Source organism: Rhinolophus ferrumequinum, chromosome 11, assembly GCF_004115265.2.
Source record: "Rhinolophus ferrumequinum isolate MPI-CBG mRhiFer1 chromosome 11, mRhiFer1_v1.p, whole genome shotgun sequence".
In the NCBI taxonomy this organism is placed as follows: Eukaryota; Metazoa; Chordata; class Mammalia; order Chiroptera; family Rhinolophidae; genus Rhinolophus; species Rhinolophus ferrumequinum.
The window spans coordinates 23,920,663-23,948,150 of NC_046294.1; the positions used below are offsets into that span (position 1 = coordinate 23,920,663).

General features: G+C 43.0%; 1 protein-coding gene across 5 annotated transcripts; it reads left to right on the top strand.

The window, feature by feature from the left end:
- Positions 1-334: 334 nt before the first annotated feature.
- On the top strand, positions 335-21,631 carry LMO2 (LIM domain only 2). 5 transcript variants are annotated; one of them, XM_033121050.1, is made up of 5 exons: positions 335-525; positions 11,619-11,847; positions 14,120-14,255; positions 15,865-16,080; positions 20,645-21,631. In XM_033121050.1, exons 3-5 carry the CDS (start codon positions 14,236-14,238, stop codon positions 20,862-20,864), a joined length of 456 nt encoding a protein of 151 aa, XP_032976941.1. In that variant the 5' UTR covers positions 335-525; positions 11,619-11,847; positions 14,120-14,235; the 3' UTR covers positions 20,865-21,631. The 5 variants fall into 5 exon arrangements, with proteins under 5 accessions (XP_032976941.1, XP_032976939.1, XP_032976937.1 ...); XM_033121048.1 differs by lacking the exon at positions 14,120-14,255 and having other exon boundaries at positions 343-525; positions 20,645-21,628; XM_033121046.1 differs by lacking the exons at positions 335-525; positions 14,120-14,255 and adding an exon at positions 10,602-10,841 and having other exon boundaries at positions 20,645-21,628.
- The last annotated feature ends 5,857 nt before the right edge of the window (positions 21,632-27,488 follow it).

Below are 27,488 nucleotides of genomic sequence, written 5' to 3' on the forward strand. Positions count from 1 at the left end.
AAGGAATGTGAGATTTGCCAAGTGTGAGACACAAAGAGCACACTCACATCCTCAGAGCAGCTGGAGCAGCCAACGACAAGGCCATAGCATCAGCAATAGGACAGATCCCGATGTACAGGCCCGAACATTTGGAGAAGCGGGTCGCTCCTTCACATTTATAAACTGAGCTCATACATAACGAAGAAAAAAAAAAGTTGGGCAGGAAGCAGCCTTTTCAACCAGAGAAGAAACCGTTAGAATCCATCCCTGTGCCCTGATGCCAGAGCTCCGCCTGCCCCACCCAGCCACATTATCAAGGACCCTCACACTGTCAGAAAGCCCTGGGGGTATTTGTCCCTACTTTATCAAGGACCTGTGGAAACATTTCTCTAACTGAAGATAAAGAACTTTTTTTTTTTTCCCCTTTCTCTCTCCATTCTACTTCTAGCTCGTACCAGAGAGTTCCTCTCATTTTCTTTCAGTAACAACAGTGCTGAAAAGAAGATATTTTCCAACCTGGACTTGAAGTAACTGGTGGAGAGGCAGGTAAGATGTGTTTCATTCATTCATTCCTTCAGCAAATGTTTATTAGGTACTTACTACGTGCTAGATCCTCGGCAAGGCTCTTGGAGTAAATTCTGAGCAGAAGGACCTTGCAGTCTTTGGAGAAGCCAGATGATGCTTAGCAATCATAAAATGTGGAATTATCAATTGTGACCCCAACTGGGAGGAAGATCATAAAATGGTGGGTCCTAATCTAGTCACAAGGGGCTGGGGGCACTTCTGTGAAGAAGTAATATTTGAGCTGAGAGAATGTGTTTAATACTCTGCTAGATTTCGCTCTTGCCCTCCAAGTGGGTGTTTTCAGGATTAAAAGGGGCCCTAAGGACTTGCTGCCATTCCATGCCAGTCTAGTTTCCGATACCAAGTCACGATTACTCGACCCTCGTGAAGGTTAGGATGGAAATGACTTATTGAAATGATAAAGAAGCCAGCATAAACCTGCCAGGATTTCCTTCAAAATTCAGTTCGCTTTGCAAAAGTTGCCAGATAAAAGATATTTCCAGATGGAGGGCCACGCAGGAAATACAAATGGAATATTTTTTTAATAGCTCTTCCTTTGCAAGATATGACGCCAGGCAGCCTTCTGCAAGATGATGCAAAGCATGGTAGCCTGAAAGCGTGAGAGGAGCTGAGCTGACCCTGGGACCTTTAGAAAGGGGCAGTGGCCTGAAAGGATATTAAAGGTGCCCTACTTACAAGACACACCACCACCACCAGTACCACCACCACCACCACCCAAAATGGAGCCTGTGCATGCTACACTCTAACTCATGGATTCTCAGAGGAGACGGCAGATAGATAGATATCTATAAGAACATTGAGTTCCTTTAAGGATGTGGCTTTACATAATAACAAACTGCACCCTTTTCCCTGTCCTTGGAGCCAAGTGCGCTACAAAGGTCATCCGGAAGTCAGGGACCAGCAATGCTCACAAAGGCCTAAGTTGGCAAGGATTGCTGTTGGGGTACCTAAAGAATGTCTCAGAGCTCACAGGACTGGCTTTACCATAACACTGGGGTTGTTAAATGGGTCCATAGATGAACCTGAGAAAGTTGTGAAATTCTGCATGTTGGCACGGACGTACATCTAAGGGATGGTATTTAACTTTTACCAGGTTGTGTTTTTTTTTTTGGGTGTGTGTGATAAAATATACATAACATAAAATTTGCCATTCCGAGGTTCAGTGGCAGGAAGTACATTCACATTGTTATGTAACCATCATTGCCTCCTATCTCCAGAACATTTTTTTCCCTCCCAAACCGAAACACTGTACTCATTGAACAATAACTCTTCCTCCCTCCCCCAGCTTCTGGCAACCACCATTCTACTTTCCGTCTGTAGGAATTTGACTATTCTAGGTAACTCATATGAGTGGAATCCTTTTGTGACTGGTTTATTTCACTTAGTATAATGTCTTTAAGGTTCATCCATCTTGTAGCATGTGTCAGCATTTCTTTCCTTTTTAAAAGTGGAATAATATTCCATTGTATGCATATACCGCTTTTTAAAAATCCATTCATTTGTTGATGGACATTTGGGTTGCTTCTGCCTTTTGGCTATTGTGAATTTGCTGCTATGAACTTAGAGGGACAAATATCTGTTCGCGTCCCTGCTTTCAATTCTTTTGGGTATATACCCAAAAGTGGAATTTCTAGATCATATGGTAATTCTATTTTTAATTTTCGGGGAACCTACGTACTGTGTTCCGTAGTAGCTGCACCATTTTACATTTCCGCTAGCAGTGCACAAGTTCCAATTTCTCCAACACTTGTTATTTTCTGGTGTTTTGTTTGTTTCTTTCTTTCTTTTTAATAATAACCATCCTAATGGGTGTAAAGGTGTATCTCATTGTGGTTTTGATCTGCATTTCTCTAATGATTAGTGATGTTGAACATCTTTCCATGTGCTTATTGGCCATTTGTATATCTCCTTTGGAGAAATGTCTATTTAAGTCCTTTGCCTGTTTTTCAATTGGGTTGGTTAGAATTTTGTTGTTTTTGAGTTGTAGATATTTATGTATTCTGGATATTAACCTCTTATCAGCTGTATAGTTTGCAAATATTTTCTCCCATTCCATGGGTTGCCTTTTCACTCTGCTGATAGCGTCCTTTGATGTACAAAAGTTTTTAACTTTGATGTAATCCAATTTGTCTATTTTTAATTTTGCCGTCAGTGCTTTTGGTGTAATATTCAAAAAATCATTGCTGAATCCAATATCATATAAATTGCCCCCGATGTTTTCTTCTAAGAATCTTGTAGCTTTAGTTACCAGGCTTTTAAGAGGTCTGTGCTGACAGTACAGGGGCTATTGTCAATACTGATTCTGGAGAGACCCTCCTCACCAATATAAAGCCCCTCAGGTCCTGATGAATGTCATTGTGAATCTAGGAACTTGGAAATCAATAACATGGATGTGATATCTGAAGTCTTTAACTCAAAATGAATTATTGAGTATCTCCAAATGTATATCAGTACCCTTGGAGATAGTGAATTGCAAACCATGACCTCTCTTCTCCAAGAACATAAGGCATTTTTGAGGTGACAAGATGCTACAAACGTATGAAATCATTGCAATGCAAGGCAAAGTCTAATGAGCACCTAACCAGGCCCTAGAGCCCAGAACAATGAGAACTCAGGAAGGGATTGGCCACTGTGTGCTTCAGGGAACAGAAAAAACTTCAGGGTAAAGGTGTGGCTTGATTTGGGTCCAGGTTGACAGACACCATTGGAAGAGGCAGAGAGGACTAGGGAGGATTTTGTACTACTAACTGCAGAAATGATTTCTATTTACTGAGCACTTACTATGTGCCAGACACTGTGCTCTGCCTGCTGCACACATTATCTCCGTTATGCCTCCTATCCCTATATTTATCATTGTCTCTATTTTATCATTGCAAGCACTGAAGCACAGAGATTTGCCTAAGATTAATTACCCAGATAGTAAGTTGTGAAGCAGACTCGAAACCAGGTTTATTTATCTCCAAAGCCTCTACTAATTTAGTACCAAAGTTTTGAAACACAGACAGTGCAGACATCCCAGATATTGAGAACAGGATAAGACAATGCATAGAAATGGGCACATGCAGGGTGTTTGAGATCAAGGAGGAGCAGCCTGGCTGAATGGGAAGGTTTAGGCTCTAGGGGTGTGGGATATAAACTGGAATCGATATAGTAGGCAGGGTCGCAGGGCGCCGTTAATGGAAGCACGGGGATTTGGTCTTGATCTGCCAGGACAGGATCACACATAGAGCTGCAGCTCTAACCTTCCAGTCCACCTCTTCCCTCTATAAAAATGAGAACATTGAGGTTCCAAAAGCTAAGCCACTTGTTACAGGCTGTAGGGAGCTATTGCGAATTCTTGAGCAGGGTGGTGACAGTGAAGAAAATAGTATACCAGATAGGTTAGCTTTGGCAGTAAGATACCGTGTTTCCCCGAAAATAAGACCTAGCCAGACCATCAGCTCTAATGCGTCTTTTGGAACAAAAGTTAATATAAGACCGGTCTTATTTTAATATAAGACAGCATATGATATAATATAGTATAATAATACAATATAATATAATATAATATAATATAATATAATATAATATAATATAATATAATATAATACCGGGTCTTATGTTAATTTTTCCTCCAAAAGACGCATTAGAGCTGATTGTCTGGCTAGGTCTTATTTTCAGGGAAGCACGGTAAATGAAGGACAGCTGAAGGGAAGCAGCTCTTTCCCTGGTTTTTGCTGCAAGGTATCTCCCTGACTGATGAGTATTTCTAGGGAGCATCATAGGCAAGACTCCTTCCCGCTGAGATTTGAAGTTTAGGAAGGCAAGTGTCATTAGGAGGGTCAGACTCGCCTTCCCTGCCAAGCTCAGTATATTTGGCTGGGACACAAGTGCTGGAAAACACAGCTTCCCCAGAGGCAGCCTGGCCCCTTCCTCCCATGGAAGGCGTGGCTGAACTACAGTGTCTTAGATCAGAGACCCCCAACACTGAAGAGCCAGTGGCCAGGACAGGCTGAGGATTCCATCTCTTTATGTCACCTCCCTGAGCATGAGACTGGGGCCAGGTGTGTATAAACCTCCCCCGCCTTCTCTGGGGGTCATCAGAGCAGGTAAGATCAGGCAACAGGCCCCCAGGCAAGGAGGCTGAGCCCACTCTGCTTGGGCTGAGCCCTCATTGTGGCAGAACTCCAGTATCCACCTCTGTCCAGCCAAGAAAGGCCTGCCCTGGTTGACTATCCTCCTCTGAGGCTCTCTGCTTAATTATTTCTAATAATAACTGTCATCCATTGAGCACTGTGCTAAGCACTTGACATTCATGATCTCATTTTATTCCTACAACCCTGTGATGAAGGTATAATTATCTCCATTTTACACGTGATGAAACTGAGGCTCAGAGTCATCAAAGAATGCCTAAAACCATGTAGCTAAAAGAACCAGGACTAAAGCATAAGCCTATCTATCTGCAAAGCCTGTGTCTTTACCTCTGTGATGGACTGCATTCTGCACATTGGTTCACTGCAGCCATGTCTCCTTGTGGGCGTGGGGACCCTGCAGTGGAGAATCAAGCTTCGAAGAGTGACCTCACTGCTGCTTCACACCCCCTGTACCTCAATGTTCCTAGACGTCAAGAGCCTAATCTTTTTCCCAAACCAAACTCTGGGGCTCACATCTGAATGGTATCTGGTCCCTCATCCTCTCCCAAAAGTGATGCTCCAGAAAGACAAGGGATCTTCAAGTTCCTCACAACATTCACCCAGAGAACACAGTGCAGGTATGCTTTGGCCAAGGGGGGAAGGGCTGCCATTTGTACATTTATTTATTCAATGACTGTTTCTCAAGGGCCTCCTGCATGCCGGACACACTCTAGATACTAAAGACGCAACTGAGAACAAGTCATAAAGAATTTCTATGTTCATGGAGTTTACATTCTAGCCAGGAAGAAAGGCCAAAACAAAACACCAAAAATAAACAACAAATGCATGTGTAGTAAAGCAGAAGTAATGGCGGTACTAGGAAGAAAAATAAAGCAGGATGGGATTTTTAAAGGTTCTTATGAGGATAAAACATTTGAACAGAGAACTGAATGAAGTACATGGGAGCCATAGGATGACCTAGAGGAAGAGTATCTCAGGCACAGGAAAATGCGAGTACAAACCCCCCCTACCTCCACCCCCACCCAACAAGAATCATCTTGGTTTGTTTTCAGAAATAGAAAATAGGTCAGTACGGTTCAAGCAGAGAGAGTGACAGAGTTGTGATGGAGAAGAGTAGTAGTAGGGACCAGATTGTATGAGGCCTTCTAGAACACAGGAAGGACTTTGGATTTCGAATGTGCTGTTCCAGGGTCCCAGGCACTCAGGTGGGGCTCCCTCTGAGTAGCTAAAAAGAAGAGATGGTTTGCATGAACAAAGAACACAAAGACAGCTCAGTGAGTTGGCTCAGCCAGCTCTGACTCTCCCTTGAACTTGGAGAAGCAAATAAGTTCAAGGTCCAGTACCTAAGGGAGAGATGAGGGAGGGTTTGATGATGGCAGAAATGGAAGAGGGAGCTGTTGGCTCTATGTCTCATTTGCCTTGTCCATCAAAGGGGATGTGAATTATCAACGGGTGTTCAAATATTTTAAAGCTGAACTACTCTTCCACAGAAGCTTACTATGTGCCAGTCTCCTTTCTAAGCACCTTTTATGTTTCATTTCAGAGAATCTTTTTAACAGCTCCATGACATAGGTACTTTGAATATGCCTACTTTACAAGATGCAGAAGCTGAAGTCCAGAAAGTTTGAGCGACATGTCCAAGGTCAATAAGTACAGAGCTGCTGTCATTGGAGCAGAGGCAGGTGAAGGCTACTACCGTGTTTCCCTGAAAATAAGACCTAGCTGGACCATCAGCTCTAATGCATCTTTTGGAGCAAAAATTAATATAAGACCGGGTCTTATGTTATATTATGTTAGATAAGACCTGGTCTTATATTATAGTAAAATAAGACCGGGTCTTACGTTAATTTTTGCTCCAAAAGATGCATTAGAGCTGATGGTCCTGCTAGGTCTTATTTTCGGGGAAACATGGTAGAGAGGCGCTTTAGAGCTCCAAGGAGCAAGCTGAAAAATCCCGTTTCTGAGGTCCCTTCCACTAGGACATGCTATGAGCTTAACTCTGCTATGACCTTGCTGTAGAATTGTGACATTTGTGTCAGTTACTTCAGCACCTGATTTTGCCTCTTGTCTTCGTTGTAAATGGTGATTTAGGAGTTGTTGAAAGGGAAAATCAGGTGAATAAAATCAGGGATGAGGCGGAAAAAGGCAATGTAGTAAGGGAAGCAATGAAGCTGTCAGCTTCAGCAGCCAACCAAGGACCTAAATGGGCACGATCCTGCATTTCTGGTCAAAACATGTGGGATCCCCAGCTGATGTCACGCACACTGCAGCTCTTTCTACAGCACCTCAGCCTCAGCATTCTTTGGCCGATATCCTGACTAACGAGAGATTGTTGTTTCCTGATCCAGTGGTGATTACTTCTGAAAGATGGGGTAATAACAAAGCTATCATTTCTGAGCATTTACTATGCACCATCACTGCAAAGCATTTTTACACACATTGTCCTATTGAATCCTCTCAAAACTCCTGTGAGGTGAGCCAGCATCCCAGGGGCCTCATCTTAGTCCTGGCCCTACTGAGCGTTACAATTGCCTTCACTTGACAGATAGAGAAACTGAAGTTCAGAGAGGTGAAGTAACTTCCCCCAAATCACACAGCTAGTAAACAGCTGAGCTATGTTTGTCTGGCAGCTATGCTCATTCTTCTGAACTCAGTTGATGTGCATTTTTTTGATATATCTATATTTTGGGGCTCTTTTCTACAGTATAAGAAATCTGATTTTGTTTTTTTTTTTTTTTTTTATCAGTAAGGTTACTAACAGGTCAAACATTCTGTGAAAACATTTCCATCAAACAGCCATGAAATGTTCTGAAATAAGTTTGGGAGCCAGGTGCCTCTGACAATTGAGTAGTTTAAGAAATTTTCATGAGAACTGAAGCCATATCAAAACAAATCTTTATTTTTGTTCCTATATGTGAATGTCACAAATAACAGGCATATCGTGCAACTTGGCTTCTAATGGTTGGAAAAGAAATGAAAGAAGTAAATTGTCGTTCTTGGCATTTTCCCAATGACATTTGCATTTTCATTTCTATTAGAAGTCCATTTTAGCACAGAAATGTAGCCTTAGTCACCTGAAACTGCTCTTCCCTAGAAAACAATCGTAAATGTAATAAGCCAAAAGAATAGAAAACGCCAACAGGAAAGAACTAATCCACCTGGGCTCAGATTCATCATACAGACTGATTCAGTCTTCCTCTGACATTCACATTCAGGAAGGAAAACTTGGAAATTTTCTAAATTTTAGGGTATTTAAGATTTAAGAGGAGTGAGGGAAGGGAAGAATTAAATTACAATCCCACTGGGTAAGAATCAAGCACAGATTTCCCCAACTCTCAAAAACCATTTTACGTGTTTAAATCACCTCATAGTTACTGAGTCCCTCTTCTGCGTAAGGTAGAAGGTTGTTATGGAAAGAGACAATAAGGTCATGATTGCTTTAAAATATTCATAATAAAAACACATTTTCAGACTTGATTCTAAATGTTAAACTTAAATTTGAGCAATTTAATTGCCCATTGAATAGAAATGAAATCCCACCGGTAGGCAGTTATTTCTTCCAACCACTGTGTGTGAAATTGAAATCTTAAGATACCATTTCAAATATTCACTTCTCTAAGGAAGTTCTCCCCAAAGAGTTGTGAAAGATAAGAAACTAACCCAAAGTCATAGGCAGTAATCGCTCTTTCTTTGCACTTGGGTCAAAACAGAAGCATATTATTAAAAAGAAACTTTATGCGCCAGAATCAGCCGTTCAATGGTTACCTCCTGGAACCCAAGGATATATTTATTTTAACAACTAACTTGAGGCCCATACAAAACTGTAGCAAGAAAGTAGTAACTTATCAGATTTAATCAAAACAAGGAGATGCAAACATATCATCTAGTCACCAAGATAATGAACATTAAGATGGAAAATGTTTATATGTTTTGTTGAGCAGCAATAGGCGGTAAGGTAAAGGGACCCTGCTCTGTTTGCTGTTTAAAAACAGAGTTATTTTGTAATTTGGGTGGGAAATTCTTATCTGAAACCCCCATTTCACCTTTAAATTTAATTTCAAGCTTGCTTTGTTTGTTTGTTTACTTATTTATTTATGAGGTATAATTGGCGTACGTTATATTAGTTTCAGGTGTAAAATACAATGATTCAGTATTTTTATATATTGTGAAATGATCACCACATAAGTCTAGTTAACATCTGTCACTATACATAGTTACAATTTATTTTCTTATGATGAGGACTTTTAAGATCTACTCTCTTAGGGGCAGCTGGTTAGCTCAGTTGGTTAGAGCGCAGTGCTCTTAACAAGATTGCCTGTTCAATCGCCACATGGGCCACTGTGAGCTGTGCCCTCCACAACTAGATTGAAACAACTACTTGACTTGGAGCTGATGGGTCCTGGAAAAATACACTAAAAAAAAATTTTTAAACAGTTTAAAAAAAAAAAGATCTACTCTCTTAGCAACTTCCAAATACGCAATATAGTATTATTAACTATAGTTTGTCTAGTCTGTGTAGACTGCACATTACATATGTAGGACTTATTTGTTTTATAACTGGAAGTTGGTGCCTTTTGACCCCCTTCACCCATTTTGCTCACCACCCCCCCAACACACACACACATACACACACTGGCAACCATCAGTGTGTTCTCTGTATTTATGAGTTTTTTGTTTTGTTTTTGTTTTTAAGATTCCATATAAGTAAAATCGTATGGTATTTGTCTTCCTCTGTCTGACTTATTTCACTTAGCATAATGCCTTCTAAGTCCATGTATATTATCACAAATGACAAGATTTTATTCTTTTTAATGGCTGACTAATATTCTATTGTATATATGTATAACACTTTATCCATTCATCCACTTATGGGCACTTAAATTGTTTCCATATCTTGGCTATTGTAAATAAGGCTGCAATGAACATGGGGGTGCATATATCTTTTTGACTTAGTGTTTTTGTTTTCTTCAGATAAATAACCGTATGTGGAATTGCTGGATTCACGCTCTTTTTAAAATCTCCCAATGATGTCTTTTGCTATAACATAGCAGCTGCCAGTTATATGCCAAGTGCTTTCCATGCATTAAATCTCATATTTATTATTACCCCCACCCCACAAAGTCTATGTGCCACACTTTGCATGCATTCACTTATTTAATCCTCACATCAACTGATACAATGGGTCTGGCATCCCCATTTTACAGATGAGGAAAATGAGAGTTTCAATTCCTGCTGTTAGCCCAGGTTCACACAAGTGGGAAATGGTGGATTGGCAGGCAGGCAGTCTGACTCCAGAGTCACAACCCAATAACTGCCTCCTCAGATTAAGTAAGCGTCCAGGGACTCACCTCTGACTTAAACCACCTTTCAGGGTGAACTCATCCAGGCCCTTCAGTGCCATCTTTAAAATGGGAATAAAATGTCTATCACCATGGTCCAGACGGTTCATAAAAAAACTATGGATTCTGAAAGTGCTTGGTAGTTTCCTCTTTACAAGATTTGTGACTGGTGTCATGTACAAATAGGCATTTAATAATAATTTCTGAATGTGATCATTTTCAAGGAACTCTGATGAGGCCCAAGGGACCCAAAGTTTTTCTCTAACAGAGAGCAGACTATTGGCCTCATCTTCTCCCCTTCTGCATTTCTGCCTCTTCCTAGAATTTCTCCCTGAGGTTGGAGGGGAAACCTGAACTTCAAAATCAAGTCTGGCTTCTTCCCTTTCCCTGACCCGAGGCAAAATAGTCTCTTGATCATTGCTCTTGATCATTGGAAAGGCACTTTCTCTGTGCAGAGTATTACTGGCACTTTATAGGGGGCCGGTTTAACCGCAGGAGTCCGATTTTTAAAAGATGCTGAGGGAGGGAATTCTGCTGCCAGCAGATGGAAAGGAGACTCAGAACAGCTTGGTCCCTCCCAACCACCCTCCCTCCGGGATTAGCTGCCCTGACACTGCTCTGGCGTACCCAGCCCGTGTGGTCCCTGCTCGCACAGTTCCAGCCGCCTGTCTAGAGCGCGCACGCAGTCACAAGCCCGCAGCCAGCAGAGCCGCGCTGTCCCGGGCATCCCCGCGCACCGCGTCGGCGGACCTGGGACCTCGAACCCCGGACGCGCGCGAAAGCCATTCGGAACGCTTGCATTTCTGTATGTGCTTATTTCACATTCTTGTCTTTTCTTTCTTCCCTGAGCGGCCCGCTTGTTACTTTCAGTCTTAGTTAGCCAAAAGGGAAACGCCGAAGAGGGGAAGCCCTGAGAATTGATTTAGAGGCAACCCAGCCGCCTCTCCAAGGAGAGGTGTTCACTGAGCGACTCTCCCCGTCCCCGACGCGGGCCCCTTTAAGAAGCCAAGTCTGTCCTGCTGCTGCTGCTACTGTTTGTATTGCAAATCCCCAGGAGCCCCGTTTAAAAAAAAAAAAAAGGAAGAAAAAAAGGGAGGGGGGGGACCGGGCAGCTGTCTCTTTAAATGTGATTTCCTTCTATTGTATTTGAATCGTGATCAGGAAAAAGGAAATGAAACCAGAGACAGAGGGAAGCTGAGCGAAAATAGACCTTCCCGAGAGAGGAGGGAGCCGGGGAGAGAGGCAAGGTCCCCTCCCCGCCCCCAGGCCGCCGCCCCCTCCTTGCCCTCTGCGGCGAGCTGCGCGCCGCGACCCGGGCTGAAGGTGCGAGGGGCGAGGGGCGGCCGGGCGGGCGCGCACCATCCCCGCGGGCGGCGCGTCGCCGGGGACAGCGCGCGAGCCGAGCCGAGCCGAGCTGGACCGGGTGGCGGCGGCGGGACCGGGATGGAAGGTTAAGTCCTGAGCAGCAGCTGCTGCTGCTGCTGCTGCAGCCGCCCCGGGCCAGGCTGCGCGCCCGGTTCCCCGCCTCGGCCGCGGCGCGCCGGCAGCTCGGTGATTCGCTCTCTCTCTTTGGCGTTTGAAGGGAGCGCGGTGACTGTCCTTGATCGCGGAGGGGCGAGCTCGCCGCCAGAGCGCCAGAGCAAGAGGAGGTGCAAGAGCGGCGGCGGCGGCGGCGCCCGAGCACCGGAGGGGGTCCGAGCCCCGGCAGCCGGCCAGCCCTGCGCCACAAAGGGAGCGCCTCCGCCGCCTGGCACGCCACCTCCCTCCCCAATGTCCTCGGCCATCGAGAGGAAGAGCTTGGACCCGTCTGAGTAAGTGTGGCGCTCCTGCCCCTGCCACCCACCGCGTCCACGGCCTCGCGCCCCGGGGCAGCAGGGTGGCGCCGGCGGCCAGCTAGAAGGCTCCAGGTGCGCGCCCGCAGCGTGCCCTTGGCTCACTCCGCCTTGCGCGGGGCTCCCCCTGGCTTGCGGGTGACTCCAGGGGCACTGGGAGAGTGGCTCGGCGGCAGGCGGCAGGGAGAGGAGGTCAGCCCGGCGCCTCTGTGGGCCCCTCTGGGCTACCTGGAACACTCCCAAAAGCCGCCGCGGGCCAGAAAGTTTACAGGGGAGCAGGCACAGCGGGGAGCTCGGAGGCGCGTAGGTGCCGTCCCGAGAGCGTTCAGGGCTTGATTCTTCCCCTTTTTCCCCACGAAGCTTGTTCTCAGCCCCCTTTCTCTTTGTCCATCTGGTCTTGGACAGGGGGACATTCCAAGTGGATTCACCCTGAGTCCCCACCGGCCCCCTTCCCGGCCCGCTGGTTGAGCAGTCGCCAGCACAGTCAAAGACGGGCGGATGAGGGCTGCGAGCGTCCACCTCGGAGCTCGCTTTGGCCTGCAGAGACTTTAGAGCAGCTAAATCCGGAGTTAATCTGGGTGCATGTCCCCCCTCCCCTCGGAGTCCACCGATGGGGTCCTTGTAAACCTCGAAAGTTAGTGCACATTTTGTGTATAGGTGAATTTTTCTGGGGAGCCGAGTCTTACATCTTTTATCACAGTCTACAAGGAGTCAGGGAGCCAGAGCTCTAACGACCGCTTGCCGCATTTGTTTCCTGAGCCTCTTACTGGTTTGAAGTGTTTCCCTATTCCCAACCTATCTACCTCCAGCTCATTCCTTGGTGTTAACAGGGGGAGAAAGGGTTGTTTAAGATATTTTCCCGTCAGCACAAATGCCCTTTTAAGATTCATTAGCTGTCTGGTTTTGAGAAATTTTATTCCTTTGAAGTCCCCCATCTAATCCTTTGAAGGGATTTGTTACACAGACCAAAGGAGCTGGTTAATGACTTGTCCATTTGTGCTTTTAAGAGGCATTTGTTTTGTTTTGTTTTCTTTTCTTTTCCTGCTTTAAAAGAATTGTGCTTTCCTGATTGAAGTTCTCCCCTCCCCCGCCCCCACTCCAGTTTCAGCCTTCTGTGGTGTTTATATACCTGGGTTTTACCCTCAGTTACCAGCATAAAAGCTCAGCGTGTTCTCATAAAACACAGGAAGTACCATGATCCAATGAGAATATAAACATCACTCTTCAATCTTGAAGGTTCAGACACCATTTCTATAAGGAGCTAGGTTTGTTCTAACAAAACCCAGCTTCCTTAAGTTCTCAGGAGAAAAATTATATATATATGCACAGACACTGGGTTTAAAGGGTGGTTTTCTCACTTTTTTTTTTTACAAACCTAGAATTACAACTTAGCTCTGGAGTTTTCAGAGCCTGAGCAAGACCACAGTAACGCAGTAAGTGAATTGGATGAATTGGTGCCTAATGCCTTTTCAAATAGCAGAACTTAGTCACTAATCTTTTTATTAGAAGATAAATCTGGAGGTTTTGGTGCCCTAAAGGAAGTTTGCTCTTTTCAAAGTTTGTGCTTTTCCACTAATATTAGAAAATGGAAACACCCTAACCTCATAGCACAACAGGCACACACTGAAGGGAGCTCATCTATTCCATCCTATGTGTCACTATTTGCCCAGTGAAGGCAGGTGCTGATGGAAGGTAGTTTTAAGAATTACTGCAGCACATTTTTTTCCCCTCACTCAGAAATTGTCGAGAAATTATCCCAGAAATCCAGGCTGACATGTATTTCAGGTATAATGTATAGGCTCTAGAAGAATATAAAATATTAATTTGAGGGTGAATCCCACTCGGTTATTGGCTTGGAACATCCACCAAAGATAATGTGATATTATCGTTAATTACAGAAAGACAGATAGAGCCAATATCTTAACCTGTTCTTTCCTGTCTCAGGCCATCACAGTAGCTTTTGCTTAACTTCTCTGCTGTGGAACCCTATCCTACCAGATGCTTTGTTGTGTACTCACTCAAAGCCCACTTGGGTTAGTGCGATCCACATCTCCAAATGACAGATAAAAACTTGCCTAGGCATATGCAAATGAAACATTTAGACAGAAAGACAGCCAGAATTCTTGGTCCTGGAGATTTCCTCTGCCACACAGTCGGTGGCCCCCAGCATCACCCGGTAAATAACAAGAGCAGTTCATTTTAATTCCTGGCAGTTTGGCACCAGCTAAGTGCAAATTCTCCTCTTTCACAGTTGGTTGGCACCATCAGCATCAGGGCATCCAGCGGTGTTAAAGTTCCCTCAGTGTTTTTGAAAGCCCCAAGTAAGACCAGGCACTGTAGAAAGAGAAGAGATGCAGTTCTGGGTTGATGCGCATGGAAAATGCTGGGTATGTTATTTTTCAGAAAAGAGACTGGAAGTCCTTCCGTCTAACCTGTGGGGGAAAAAGAAAACCAAGTCAGGCGTCAGGGAACTCTTAAAACTGTTTTAAAGTCTTGAGTTTTTAAAAGAAAACTGGCTTGGGTTTTTCCATTTCCTTGTTCTAAAAGGTGATAATCTCATGAAAGACCCTTATATTCAGTCTACAAAATGTGGGCTTGGTTTTGGTATGCCTAAAGAGTCAGGAGGTGTGCACTTTACAAAGTCATCTGAAGCTGTCAGAGTGTGTCATCAACACTGATTACCTGAGCCTCCCCGTCCCTAAGTGTAATGGGTGCTGAGCTCTGTGGGCACAGGCCAATCAGGACACAAGGTCACCCGGTAAATTAGTGACAGCTAGAAATAGGAGACACAGATTTATACCCTCAAGGTACCCAGGGGGAAACTCCCTTTGGGAATTTCACAGTTGGAAGCAGGTCCATTTTTTAAAACATAATAGATTTTTTAAAAATAGACTTGTGTTCGAATAAGGTTCAAAAGAGCATTTGTCAATTATTACAAATCAACAGGTATTAGGTTTTTCCTGTGTCCCATTGGTGCTATAATCATTTCTTCCACTTCCTTTATTTTCTTTTGGCAAATAAAGTCGTTTATTTTAAAACATAAAACGAAAGTATTCAGATTCCAGTTAAGCAAAGTGAACTGGAGATGCTGTATGATTTGAACGAAATAACCCATCATAGGCTTATAGTAACAACTGCCTGGATGGAGACTTCAGAGTCTAATTGCCTTCCCCCCTCTTGAAAATAACCGTTGACTTCTCCCCATTGTCTTTCCTAAATCAACTTTATCCAAATCAGTTTTGCTGTTGTAAAAAATTTCACATGCAGAAATGTCTATTTGATATCCTTTATAAGTTTAGCAATGGCCTTAACACCTGGGATCTTTCTCCAAGGATTCATTTGATAAGAAGGGTGGGATGAGGAATTTCTGTGAAAAAAACCCTTTTATATCTTGGTGGAATTTTTATTTTGGAAAGAGAAAGCAACCTAAAATAATTTGGTGTTACTTTCTTCTTTCTTTTTCACCTCTGTTTTTGTGCAGTTGGGAAGGGCTTGAGGTAGGATGGAAGGTAGGATCAATAGGGAATTTGCAGATTTTTAGCTCTCTAGTCGGCTGTCCTGGCAGCAAGCAACGTTTTTAGTCCTAAGTGCCTCCTCTGGGGTTCGGCAGTGCCCTGGGTCCTGGGTATGGGAGGAGGGAAAAGGAGAAATGTGGAGAAAGAGAAGGAGAGAGGAGGGGAGAGTGGGAAGAGAAGGGAGACCAGAGGCGCGGAGAAGGGTGCTGGGCTGTGGGTACAGGGACAGTGCCACCTATAGTTGCTTCGGGTGCCTCTTGGCGCCCTGCATTTACTTCTTATAGGACCAAGGATATAAGGTCTAGCTCGCTCCTGTCCTAATCCCAGGCGGGCAGGGCCTCTTTGTAGTTGTCCCATCCTTTCTCCTTATGTCACCGACAGGCAACTGAGTGAGATTCCCTGTTTGGCCCACAAGGATTCCTGACCCCCGGTGCTTATCTCACCAGAATGAGGTTGTCCCTAATCTCGGCCTTCTTTCCAGGGAGCCCGTGGATGAAGTGCTGCAGATCCCCCCGTCCCTGCTGACATGCGGAGGCTGCCAGCAGAACATCGGGGACCGCTACTTCCTGAAGGCCATCGACCAGTACTGGCATGAGGACTGCCTCAGCTGTGACCTCTGCGGGTGCCGGCTGGGCGAAGTGGGGCGGCGCCTCTACTACAAGCTGGGCCGGAAACTCTGCCGGAGAGACTATCTCAGGTATCCTCCTGGTCACCCTTCTTGGGGCCCCCAGAAGCAGGAAAGCTGGGTGCCCACAAACACCTGAGTCTGGGTCGATCTCCCCCTGCTCCTGCTACCTGCCAGAATGAGGGCAGGCCGCAGAGGCTGAGTCTCCGCTGCCCCACACAGAGAAGCAGGTGGCATTTCTTCCTGTTTGAGAAGCATGTTCTCAGGGATACATTCCTATGGGGTCAAATACTAATGTTTTAAAGGCAAGAGAATGATACACACAAAACTCAGAATCCTTTATAAGGTTCTTAGGAGCTCATTTGATGCTTCAAAGCATAGTTACAGGTTATAAATATTCTTTTGTATGACCTGAATATTATGTGATGAGAAATTTAAAAATAGAAGGCATGTTCCTCCAAGAATTTGACTGTGAATGTAGAAAGGCCCTGAAGTCATTTGTAGGTTTGAGCCCCAGCACCATTGCTTTCTAGCTCTTTGACCAGGGGGAAGTTATTTAACTTTCCTAAACCTTGGTTTCCTCGTCTATAAAATGGGGATAATAATAATACGTACTTCCCAGGAGGAAGTGAAGATTCGATGGGGTAAGACATGTAAAGTGCTTGGCTTGGTGCACAAGTATCAAATAGATCGCAGCTCCTCTTGTAACTAACCCTCCTGATGTGATCATTAAGTCTTTTCCTGTTTAAGGAAAACAGAGATGGAAGAATGGAAGGGCAAATAGGAATTCTGCAACACCAGTGACACAAGTGCCGAGGACATCTCTGATGCCCCAGGTCATACTATTAGCCATGTGAATTTTCCGTCACTCAATGAGTTCCTTTGCCCGGAATGTTCTAGCATTTCCAGTTTCATATTAGCTGCTGTGGAGGTAACTCTGTGCCCTCTACTGTCAGATCTGCTCAACTGTGTAGCTGTCAGTTTTTTTGCCATCTTCCTGTGGCAGAGAGTCTGTGGAGCATGCAGCCCTAACACGTTAGGACCTCCCAACCCCACGAAGCTTGTTTAGACTCCAGTGCCCTTGACTGCCAGTCCAGCTCTTCCTCCCCAAGCCCCAACCTGCCTGCAGAGCATTTTGCATTAAAAACAAACAAACAAACAAAAAAAACCTGCAGGCAATTCCACAGCGAAGGAAGCTTATCTGTTTATCAGGAGACTGATAGAATAGGCTTTTTTTGTAAATTCCCTGATAAACTCCTTGCAAATGTGGTGGTTCAGAGAAATCGTGATGATAATTTTGGTCAATTTATTTTAAGTTACAAGAAAATAGAGCCAGGATGAAGAGAGACCTGATTTTGCTCACAACCAGTTTGCCAAGGCAGTGCGGAAAGCAGCCTGGCAAATGATTCCCATTGGGCCCCCTGACTACATCCCTGTCAAATCATTTGAATCTTATTAAATGAAGTGCAGATAGAGTAAGGTCAGAAGAGCCCGGGCTTCTCCCTATTTCTACGGTTTTATATAACATTCAAGAATAAACCCGGTGCTGTCTGGTCTTGTTCATCTTTTCCATTTTTAAAAAGGAGAGAAAGGAATAGTCTGGGAGAACCCAATGTTAATTAACTTGTGTCTTGGTGACATGAAATAATTCTTCTCCCCGCTACATTCCTAGGCAACATGTTAATTAACTCTGTGTTAGTGCAGGCGGTTCCAGCCATCCTTTAATATTTACATTATTGTTATTAAAACGGGCAGGAGAAAGCCTAAGATGTGACATCTCTTGACAGAGGAGAAAAGTCTTTTTTTTTTTTTTTTGCTTCAGCGATGGTCCTTTAGCCTTGGACTTGTTTACATGCATTTGTAACATATCTGGCAGTGTCTTAAAAAGGCCAGTTGGAGGAGTGACTAAATGGGTCCTGGGATGGGATTCAGTCCTTCTTGCTCCTGGGATAACTTCTCCTGAGGATTTCCAATGGCTGGCTCGCCTGTTACAGTCCTTTTCAGACATTTAGCCTCAAATATTCATGAGACACCACCACACACACACACACACACACACACACACACACACACACACAGAATCTAAACTCTGTGCTGTGTGTGTGTTGTTGGGGACTTAACAGTAGCTGTTCATCATGTCAGTGCTGGCTCAGCTCCCCTCAGATCCTCAGTTCCCTTCTTACCAGGTTTTGTGTTCAATGTACCACCCCCCTTAACCCCCAGTGGTTTTACTGTTAACAGCTAGCACCTGTCAGAGCCAAAAACACGCCCACTCCCCACAGACACCCAATACATCTTAACCAATGATCGTCATCCCTGGAGCACCAAAGCTGGGCAATCTTGCCTGCAACCAGGGCGACCTGGAGACATAATAACTTATACCCCAGATCCCCCACTGGGTCAGGCCAAAGCTTCCCCACCTGAGGGCCTCTGCCTGAGATGCAGTTTTGCTTGCCTTCCTCCCCGTCTGTCCAGCTTCCCTTGCCACCTAACTAGTCCCCCCTGAGAACACATCCTCAATAAATTCTCATCTCAGGCTCTGCTTCTGGGATGTTCAGCCTAAGGCATGGATTCTTGGTGCCAGAGGTGAATGCTCAAGTTAGATGTCAAGTCCTGCTGTATTTTTACTGTTAGTAGAATCTCAGAATACCAGAGCTGGAGGTGGGCTGCAGAGAGACCTTCCCTTCCAGTTTCCTTGCTTTCCAGCTTAAGACACAGAAGCCAGGAGAGAGGATGTCATTTGCTCTGGGGCACCTGGCTCGTTAGAGGTGATGCTAGGACCTGAACTTGTCTCCCAAATATTACTCCTTCATCCTTCCCTTCGTTAGCTGCCTGACGTGTATTGTAACTTACCCCCAACTTCCCTTTAATAAACGCTGTCCTTCTTTAAGGGTCACACACCGCAGGCAGTTGGCTTCATTCCATGTACACTGTTTTGTGAGTCGTTTATCCTTGCTCAGGCCCAAACCCAACTTACTGAACAGGCAGGAAACCAGAACTGTCTTTCCACTCTGTGACCTCCAAGGTGGCAGTTTCCTACAGCTCCACCATCTGTTACTTTGGGATAAAATGTTCTCCCCTAGTAATGAGTTTGCTCCCAGGTGGTGCCTTGAAAACACTCCGAGCTCTTCAAATGGAAAGCGGGATTCAGAGGGAAATGAGCTGGCGCTGGGTCTAAAGATGAGCTCTTCACCCACAGACCACGTCTTCTTGATTCCATTAATTTTGCCCAAATGTTTCGAAATTTGTCAGCTGCCCTTTTTCCCTTACAACCTCTCAAAATGAACCCATTGATTCTCTGCTAATGAAAACAAGCATTTACTTAAAACTGTCCTAAAGGTTTTATGTGGAAAAGACCTGCTAACATGCCATGTGTGGAAATGACTTCCTGTAGCAAGACTGGCACAGTTGGGAACACCTAAGATATGTTAAAAGACAACGTGCATTGGCTTAGCCCTTGACTGTTGGTGCTTTGACATGCTCCATTTGATCTTTCTAATAGCCGAGGGACGTAAATGCTGTGCTCACTGCCATTTCACAAGCTCAGAGGAATCAGAGTCCTCTCTAGAGTCACTCAGGTAGTCAGGGCTAGTTTGGGACTGAATCTGGGTCTTCTGATTCCAATGCTTGTGTCCTTCCACTCTTGTAGGCTGGTTTTCAAACTTCAACCTGGAAGTACTCGTTAACACTCAGAATGCTGGGCCTTCCCCCACCCGCAAAGTGTCTCAGTCAGGAGGGCCTGAGAGTTTCCATTGCTAACAAGTTCCCTGGGGATGCACCTTTGAGAACCACTGGACTACGCTCCACCGTGTTCCACCTCCCATCTCCCACGTTGACATTTAATATTGGTTGAAATAGTCAATGATGGGTCTACTGAAATACTCATGGACTCGTCTACTGAGATCTGGGAGAGTTGATTTCAGTGTCAAAAGAGAAGTTTTTCCAAAGATTTCAGGCCAACGGGGCAGCGAGGGCCTTGAATTAAGATCTTCCCTTCAATGTGGAGAGATACTGTTTGTCCTCCAGACCTCTGAGGCGTAATTAACTACCCACGTGTTTTTGTCTCGCAGAGGCTGGGGCCCCAATGAACAGTCATCTGGAGATGGTCTTTGTAGCTTATAGAGGAATTCAAGACCAACCTTCCCATGAGTGGAATTAGTGGCTGTTGACATGATAGAATTGGGAGTCTCAGAAAGATGCCCATTTCATTGCATTCCCGGTCAGTTCCCTCGCAAAGGGACCCCCCAGGGGTTCGCTCTAGCTCCTCTTCTAAAATGAAAGTTCCCTGAGAGGGTGAGGGACACTCGATACATGCTTACCCTCAAAACTCAGATCACTTCAGCTGAGAGTCTTTTGCACAGAGGAGGGCCCCGGAGCAGCCTGGAGGTGTGGAGAGAGATGCTACAGGCAGGGAGAATGCGCAGAAAAGGGATGCGTTATGCAAACACAAATGCCACGTTACTATTTCATCCCAGAGTACCCTCTTCCTTCCAGGAAAGACTCTACCGAGTCTTCCTGTCTGGACCCAACTTCCTTGCTTCCTGACATCTTGGAATTGCCACCTACTTCTCAAACCTTTTCTTCCAGTGTCGCCTCTGCCTGTGTCTTCTTAGCTTTTCTTTCTTTTTTCCCTCAGGCTTTTTGGCCAAGATGGTCTCTGCGCTTCCTGTGACAAGCGGATCCGCGCCTATGAGATGACCATGCGAGTGAAAGACAAAGTATATCACCTGGAATGTTTCAAATGTGCCGCCTGTCAGAAACATTTCTGTGTGGGTGACAGATACCTCCTCATCAACTCCGACATAGTGTGCGAACAAGACATCTACGAGTGGACTAAGATTAATGGAATGATATAGGCCAGAGTCCCCCAGTCACTGACGTCACTGTCCCCGGGGGTCTTCACTCTTAGGCACTTTGGGGATGTGAGGGTGGGATGAAGCATTTCTTAGGGGATGGGAGACCCTAACTGGGCCCAAGACACAGCATCCAAGTGACATAATGCAAAGGATAAATACAATTTAAATGTGACAAAATCACCAGCCTTTAGGGAAGACTTACAGACAGTGGCCACAGCCTATCCGTAATAACTGACATGATTAATGATGGAAAGGAGCGTTCAGGGGGCAAGCAAGCACTGTGCCAGCAGGATGGAACTTCACATCTGCAGATAGGGTGTTGTTGTGTAAAGACATGTCATGACTTTGGTCTTTGAAAACTAGAAATGTGCAATTGATTTCTTCCTGGCTTTTATGACAACCCTGTTCCAATCACTGTCCTCCACTCAAGGGGAAGACAGAGAGGAGAGTGACTGTCCTTTCTTTCTTGGCCACCTTCCCAAGGCCTTAAGCTTTGGACCCAAGGGAAAGTGCATGGAGACACATTTCAGTTGAGAATGGAAACTGCAACTTTTAACCAAACACTTATTTAAAGCAATGCTGGTGAATCACTGTTTTTAGACACCTTGGTTGTGAGGAGAGGAGTTCCGCAGATTGTTTCTATACAAATGTAAATCTAAAATAAAAAAAAGTTGTTCAACTATTTTATTATCTTAGATTATATCAAAGTATTTGTTGTGTGTAGTTAAAAAAAAAACACCTCTGCAGACAATAAAAATAACAGATTAAAATGCAGTGTTGTTTATTTGATAATGACTTACAATTTGGGATGGCAGGGAAATGGCTTTTTATATTGTAAAGGAGAAGTAAATAAGCAATTTACTTTTAGGTCAAATAAAAACTTCCGTTTATTGCTAGGGTTTATATGAGGCAGGCACATTTCTATATTACTAGCAATTATATAACAGGTCATCATGTAGCTCAGAGGGATGTAGAATAATTAAATTGTTATTGTAAAACTGTGTTTCACTTCAGCATCGTATAGAATGAACGGAAGGCAAGATCATTGCCTTTGGGAAACCTATAACCTAGAAAGGACACAAATACATAAAACAGATTCCCTTTGGGATAGAAGGTAATTACCTAGTTTGAAATGTGGCAAAGATGCTGAGCTTGACACTTCGATTTTCCAAGACGTGTGTCTCAGGGTATTTTATGACAAGGGGTTGAGAGGACCTTACTTTGAGGATTTAAAGCAGGCACCTTCCTTGTTGGATTTGCCTTTCACCCTATCCAGGCCACCATGAACTGACTCCGAGCGCCACCTGCTGGTCATCAGCTCTCAGCTCACTAGTTCAAGACTGCCCCAGTAAAAGACCACATCCTAGATGGATATACTTTTCAATTGTTTCATAAAAATATTGGCAAGCACCAAGAAGTCTTAATACGTTTAGTTATCAAGACATCAGAAACTTTCATCTATTGCTACATTTAATTAACTATGATATTCCTTTAAAATTTCTATCACTAAGGTTTGTTTTTCTTCTTCTAGAGGAGAAATAATTAAGTGATGGCTGTCTTGGTCTATAAAATGCTAAAAGTGGTTGAGAGATTTGACTGTAAAAAGTGGCCTATTAAAACAAATCTAATTGCATTGCATTCCAACTCAAGTGATGCTTGAGTAAGGTGCTGCCAGTGAGGGGATGTTTGTTCTAAATCAACAAAGGGGATGTGGTTCTCGATTGTGGTCCCTGAAGCACCGAGATCAGCATCACTTGAGAACTTATTTAAAATGAAGATTTCATGGGCTCCACCCCAGAGTGAATCAGAAACTTTGGGGTGGGTTTCAGAAAGCTGTGTTTTAATGAGCCCTAAGAATGATTCTGACTCATGTTCAAGCTTGAGAATGGCTATTCTCTAACATCCCCCCGTTAAACAGATCGTTCACTCTAAGTTGTTAATAGTTAATATTTAACACAGAGGTTGATCACTGAGTAACTTTTCCACATATGGACAAACACTGTCTACCCTTGTTCCATAAACTGAAAACTTTTGCACAATTTTCTCACTCAATTAACATTTGTCATCTACCAGATCAATCACAGTTCAATCTGCCACTTTTAACCATATTGACATTAATATAACAATAATAATAGATTTTAGCTGTGCAACTATATTATGAGCAGTTGTAAAAATAAGATGATTCTTTCTCTGGAAATGTAAACTTTATTCGTAATCTTCACAGTAGTACGAACACATAAGATTCAGAAACTCAGCCAACACCTTGGCCATCCTCAATAAAGCAATAATTAACTTTTTCTATTTGTCAGTGGCACCACCTTGCAGAACTGTGAATGCAGAGTCTTCATGGCATGTCACCCCAAGAGCCCAAATGTCTAACCCACAATTGAGCCGAGCAGAAAGACATGTAAAGAGACTTCATGTGGGACCAGCTCCTATAGTCCACCCCAGTGGCCCTTGCCTGAGTGTAATCCATGTGCCCTAGACCCTGAGTTAGGAGAACTGAGCACCTGCTTCCTTCCCTGGTCTATGCCCTTAATTCAGCAGTTTGCTGGAACATTTTGCTTCCTCTTACTTAAGACCTTAATGTCTTAAGTCCGAACGAGCTTCTTTGTATTGCCGTCTCTAATAGAACCACTGCTTCTCAGGGAACCTTCGAGTTCCACAAAGTTAAGAGAGAACAGTGGCTAGCAGAGCTTTATCATCTGAAGACTTGGAATTGAATTGCATTGATGTGACTCTTTTAAATAACAAACATTTACATAACACCACGTGCCAGGTACTATTCTTTACAAATATCAACTCCTTTAATTCACATAACAGCCGTATGTGGCAGTTTCTATTTATTATCATCCACACTTTAATGTTGGAGAAACTGAAGCACAGACAGCTTTTGTAACTTGCCTAATGTCCTACAGTAATAAATGACAGAAGTAGGCTGTCATTGAGGGCCTTCGCCCTGTGTTCTGTTGCAAAATAGGGAAAGTTAATACCTTTTGCCCAGGTTATCTAAAAATTTTTGAATTCAGTCTTGACAGAAATGTAACGAAAGCACAATAATACAAGATTAACACCATAATAAAGATATGTAAAAAGTGTCTTGAAAACACAGATAAGGGAACAGTTAAATTGGCCGGGGGTGGTTATCTGGAGTAAAGAGGAAAGGACATTTGAAAGGATCCTGGACCAGGAAAGAGGGGACACAGGCAAGAGCAAAGACTCACAGACCTTGACCTTGTAGAACAAGTAGTCAGGTAAGCCCAGAGTTTTCATGGTGGTGGTGGTGGTGGTGGTGGTGGTGGTGGTGGTGGTGGTGGTGGTGGGCTTTGGCTGGAGAGGAACTGGGGCTGGTGAGTAAATAAATAGGCAAGATGAGATTTTCTGTGATTTTGAGACAGAACAGCAAATCTAAATCAAAAACCAGGAATCTCTAAAAGGCGGAAGGAGGAAGCAAGGGAGGTACAAGAGGGCAAGATGGGCCTGTGACGTCTTATGCCAGAAAGTAAGGAAGTGCTAAAAAAAAAAAAGAGAGAGATATGTATATGTACATATACACACACATATAGGTGTACATATATATATGTGTGTGTGTGTATATATATATACATGTGTGTATATATACGTGTGTGTGTATATATACATATATGTGTATATGTGTGTGTGTATGTGTATATATATGTATATATATGTGTGTGTGTGTATATATATACATGTGTGTATATATACGTGTGTGTGTATATATACATATATGTGTATATGTGTGTGTGTATGTGTGTATATATATATGTATATATATGTGTCTGTGTGTATATATATATACATATATATATATGCATGTCACAAGGATAAAGAAGCCAGACTGAAGGGGCTATCAAGGGCCAAATCTGGGACAATTTGACTACCAAAATAATTAAGGACAGAAATGAGTTATAAACTATTGAGGAAAAAAATAAGAATTTGTCAGTTCATACCAATAATAAATGAATGGAGAGAAGGGAAGGCTCTTGCTTACAGCAGAAACTTGAGTGTCAACTGGTAAGTGTGAAGAGAGGGTACGAACTGGAAAATCACCATTTTGCAACTATCATAGCAAGATGACACAATCAAGCAAGAATCATCAATAGCAGCTAAATAAATATTAACAAAGCAAGGGCAGGATACTTGGATGTTTTTGAAATGCCTTCCCATATATTGCTTATTAGTTGCAAAAGGGAAAACCAGTAATTACACAGTGGAGAAACGGGATAATAATTTCACCAGGTGATCAGTGAAGAGCAGAGGGACACTGTACACCTCCAGATGTGATACCCTGCAAAGGACACATCACTCTTTTGAGTATTCTGGCTGAGAATGCATAACCTGAATCTAATTATGAGACAAATGATCAAACTCAAAATGGTGAACATTGTATTTACAAAGACAGGTTGTGGGAACGTTCCAGATTAAAGAAGGCTAAGGAGACCTGACAACTAAATCCAATATCTGACTCTATGCTGGATCATTGCTGGAGGGGGGAAAAATGCTATAAAGGACATCATTGGGTCAGTTGATAAAACTGGAGTGTGAATGGGTAGATTAGTTCGAAGTATGACACAAATGTTAAATCTAGTGAAGCTGATTTAACATTTGTTCTGTAAGAGACTGTAAGAGAATACTCTTATTATTAGGAAATGCACATTGAAATATTTCAGAGTACAAGGTCATGATGTATATAACTTATTCTCAGATGATTGAGAAAATTTACGTGTGTGTATGTGTGTGGGAGAGGAGAGAGAATAAATTATAAAGCAAATGGGGTAAAAATGTTAACAGGACAATCTAGGTAAAGAATATACAGGCACACTGTTTTTATTCCGGCAACTTTTCTATAAGTTTGAGACTATTTACAAACAAAAAGTTGTGGTTTTTTTTTTTAATTCAGGTAATTGGACGTTGTTTTGTTTGTATCGTTTGGTTCAATTAGGAGAGGAACAGAAGGTAAAGGGAAAATGTAGTTTAGAATTCAGTAATATACTATTCACTTGTCACGATTTCTATGTATTTTGACCTCGTGAATAAAAGTCATGTGTTTCAAGCAAGTTATTCCCCCCAAATTCACACACATAATGTGAAAAACGTGTGTAGGAGGATTCACTTAGTGCTAATTTCAAAGCAGGTTATTTCTCAATCTTATAAAATGAGCTTACTACAAGTTCTGCATTTCCTTTGTAATTAGGATCAAGATGTAATCATATGGCTCTGAAATATGTGTACTATAGGGCCAGAAATCTAAGCTACTGTATAATGTTTTATGTTTTACACCCAGATCTAAGAATTGAGTTAAAAGACATTTCAAAGCACCAAAGTCACTTCCGGTTTCTACCAGTGGCTGTGTATAAATTTTCCCAGAAAACCATAATTTCCCCGAGTTAATGAAATCTTTGAAGCAAAATCGAGTCAATTTCCATTGTCACATTATGAAGCTTTTGAACTGGGCTCACTGAATTAGCCTATTTGATGGCCACCTTGAAGATGGCTTTGTGATTATAGTAAGAAAACCTACAGCAGCTTTTGTGTGTTGCAGTCTTTCCACCGCATCCCATTCGTTCTCATTATTTAATGAGCAGGTTAAGGAAAATACCCCCCTTAGATATGTAGTACCGTGTTTCCCCGAAAATAAGACCTGGCCAGACCATCAGCTCTAATGCGTCTTTTGGAGCAAAAATTAATATAAGACCCAATATTATATTATATCATATTGTATCATATCATATTATATCATATTATGTTATATTATATTATATTATATTATATTATATTATATTATATTATATTATATTATATTATATTATATTATATCTGGTCTTATATTATGTTAAAATAAGTCCAGGTATTACATTATATTATTTTATATTATATTATATTATATTATATTATATTATATTATATTATACAAGACCCGGTCTTATTTTAATATAAGACCGGGTCTTATATTAATTTTTGCTCCAAAAGACGCATTAGAGCTGATGGTCCGGCTAGGTCTTATTTTCGGGGAAACATGACAGGTAAAACATATATGAAAGCAATTTAATATGATAAAAAGAACACTGAAATGGAAATGGAAATAGATTTTGCCACTAATTAGGGGTGTGTCTTTAAACAGACCTCAGTTTCCTCATTTACACGGAATTCAAATTCTAATATAACCAATGCAAATAAAATGTCCAAAGCCTTTGCCAACTTGGAATTTTTTCATTGCACTTAATGTTACCTGACAAAATAAGAGGGGGCATGATGTAGAAGACTAGTTTTCAGAGACAAGTGGGCTTGGGTCTAGTTCTAGTCAGTCATCTATAAAATGGGGATAATACTTTAGCATACTATGGCAAAAAATTATGGGTAGCCTACATAAAGCAACAAGATCAGCTCCTGGCATTCATGCATGCATGCATGCATTCATTCAATAAATGTTTGTTGAACATCGCCTGTGTGCCAGGCACTGTTCTCAGCAATGGAGATACAGTGGTGAGCAAGACACACATGTTCCCTGTTACTATGGCACTCATATTCTAGTTGGAGGAAATGGAAAATAAATAAGTACACAGAGACATGAACAAGTTATTTTAGATAGTGATACATGAAATT

Excerpts from the sequence above, each read along its gene's own strand:
- LMO2 (XM_033121047.1), top strand. Across the intron at positions 11,848-15,864 it reads AAGAGCTTGGACCCGTCTGA|GGAGCCCGTGGATGAAGTGC; the intron begins GTAAGTGTGGCG and ends CCTTCTTTCCAG. Across the intron at positions 16,081-20,644 it reads TGCCGGAGAGACTATCTCAG|GCTTTTTGGCCAAGATGGTC; the intron begins GTATCCTCCTGG and ends TTTTTCCCTCAG.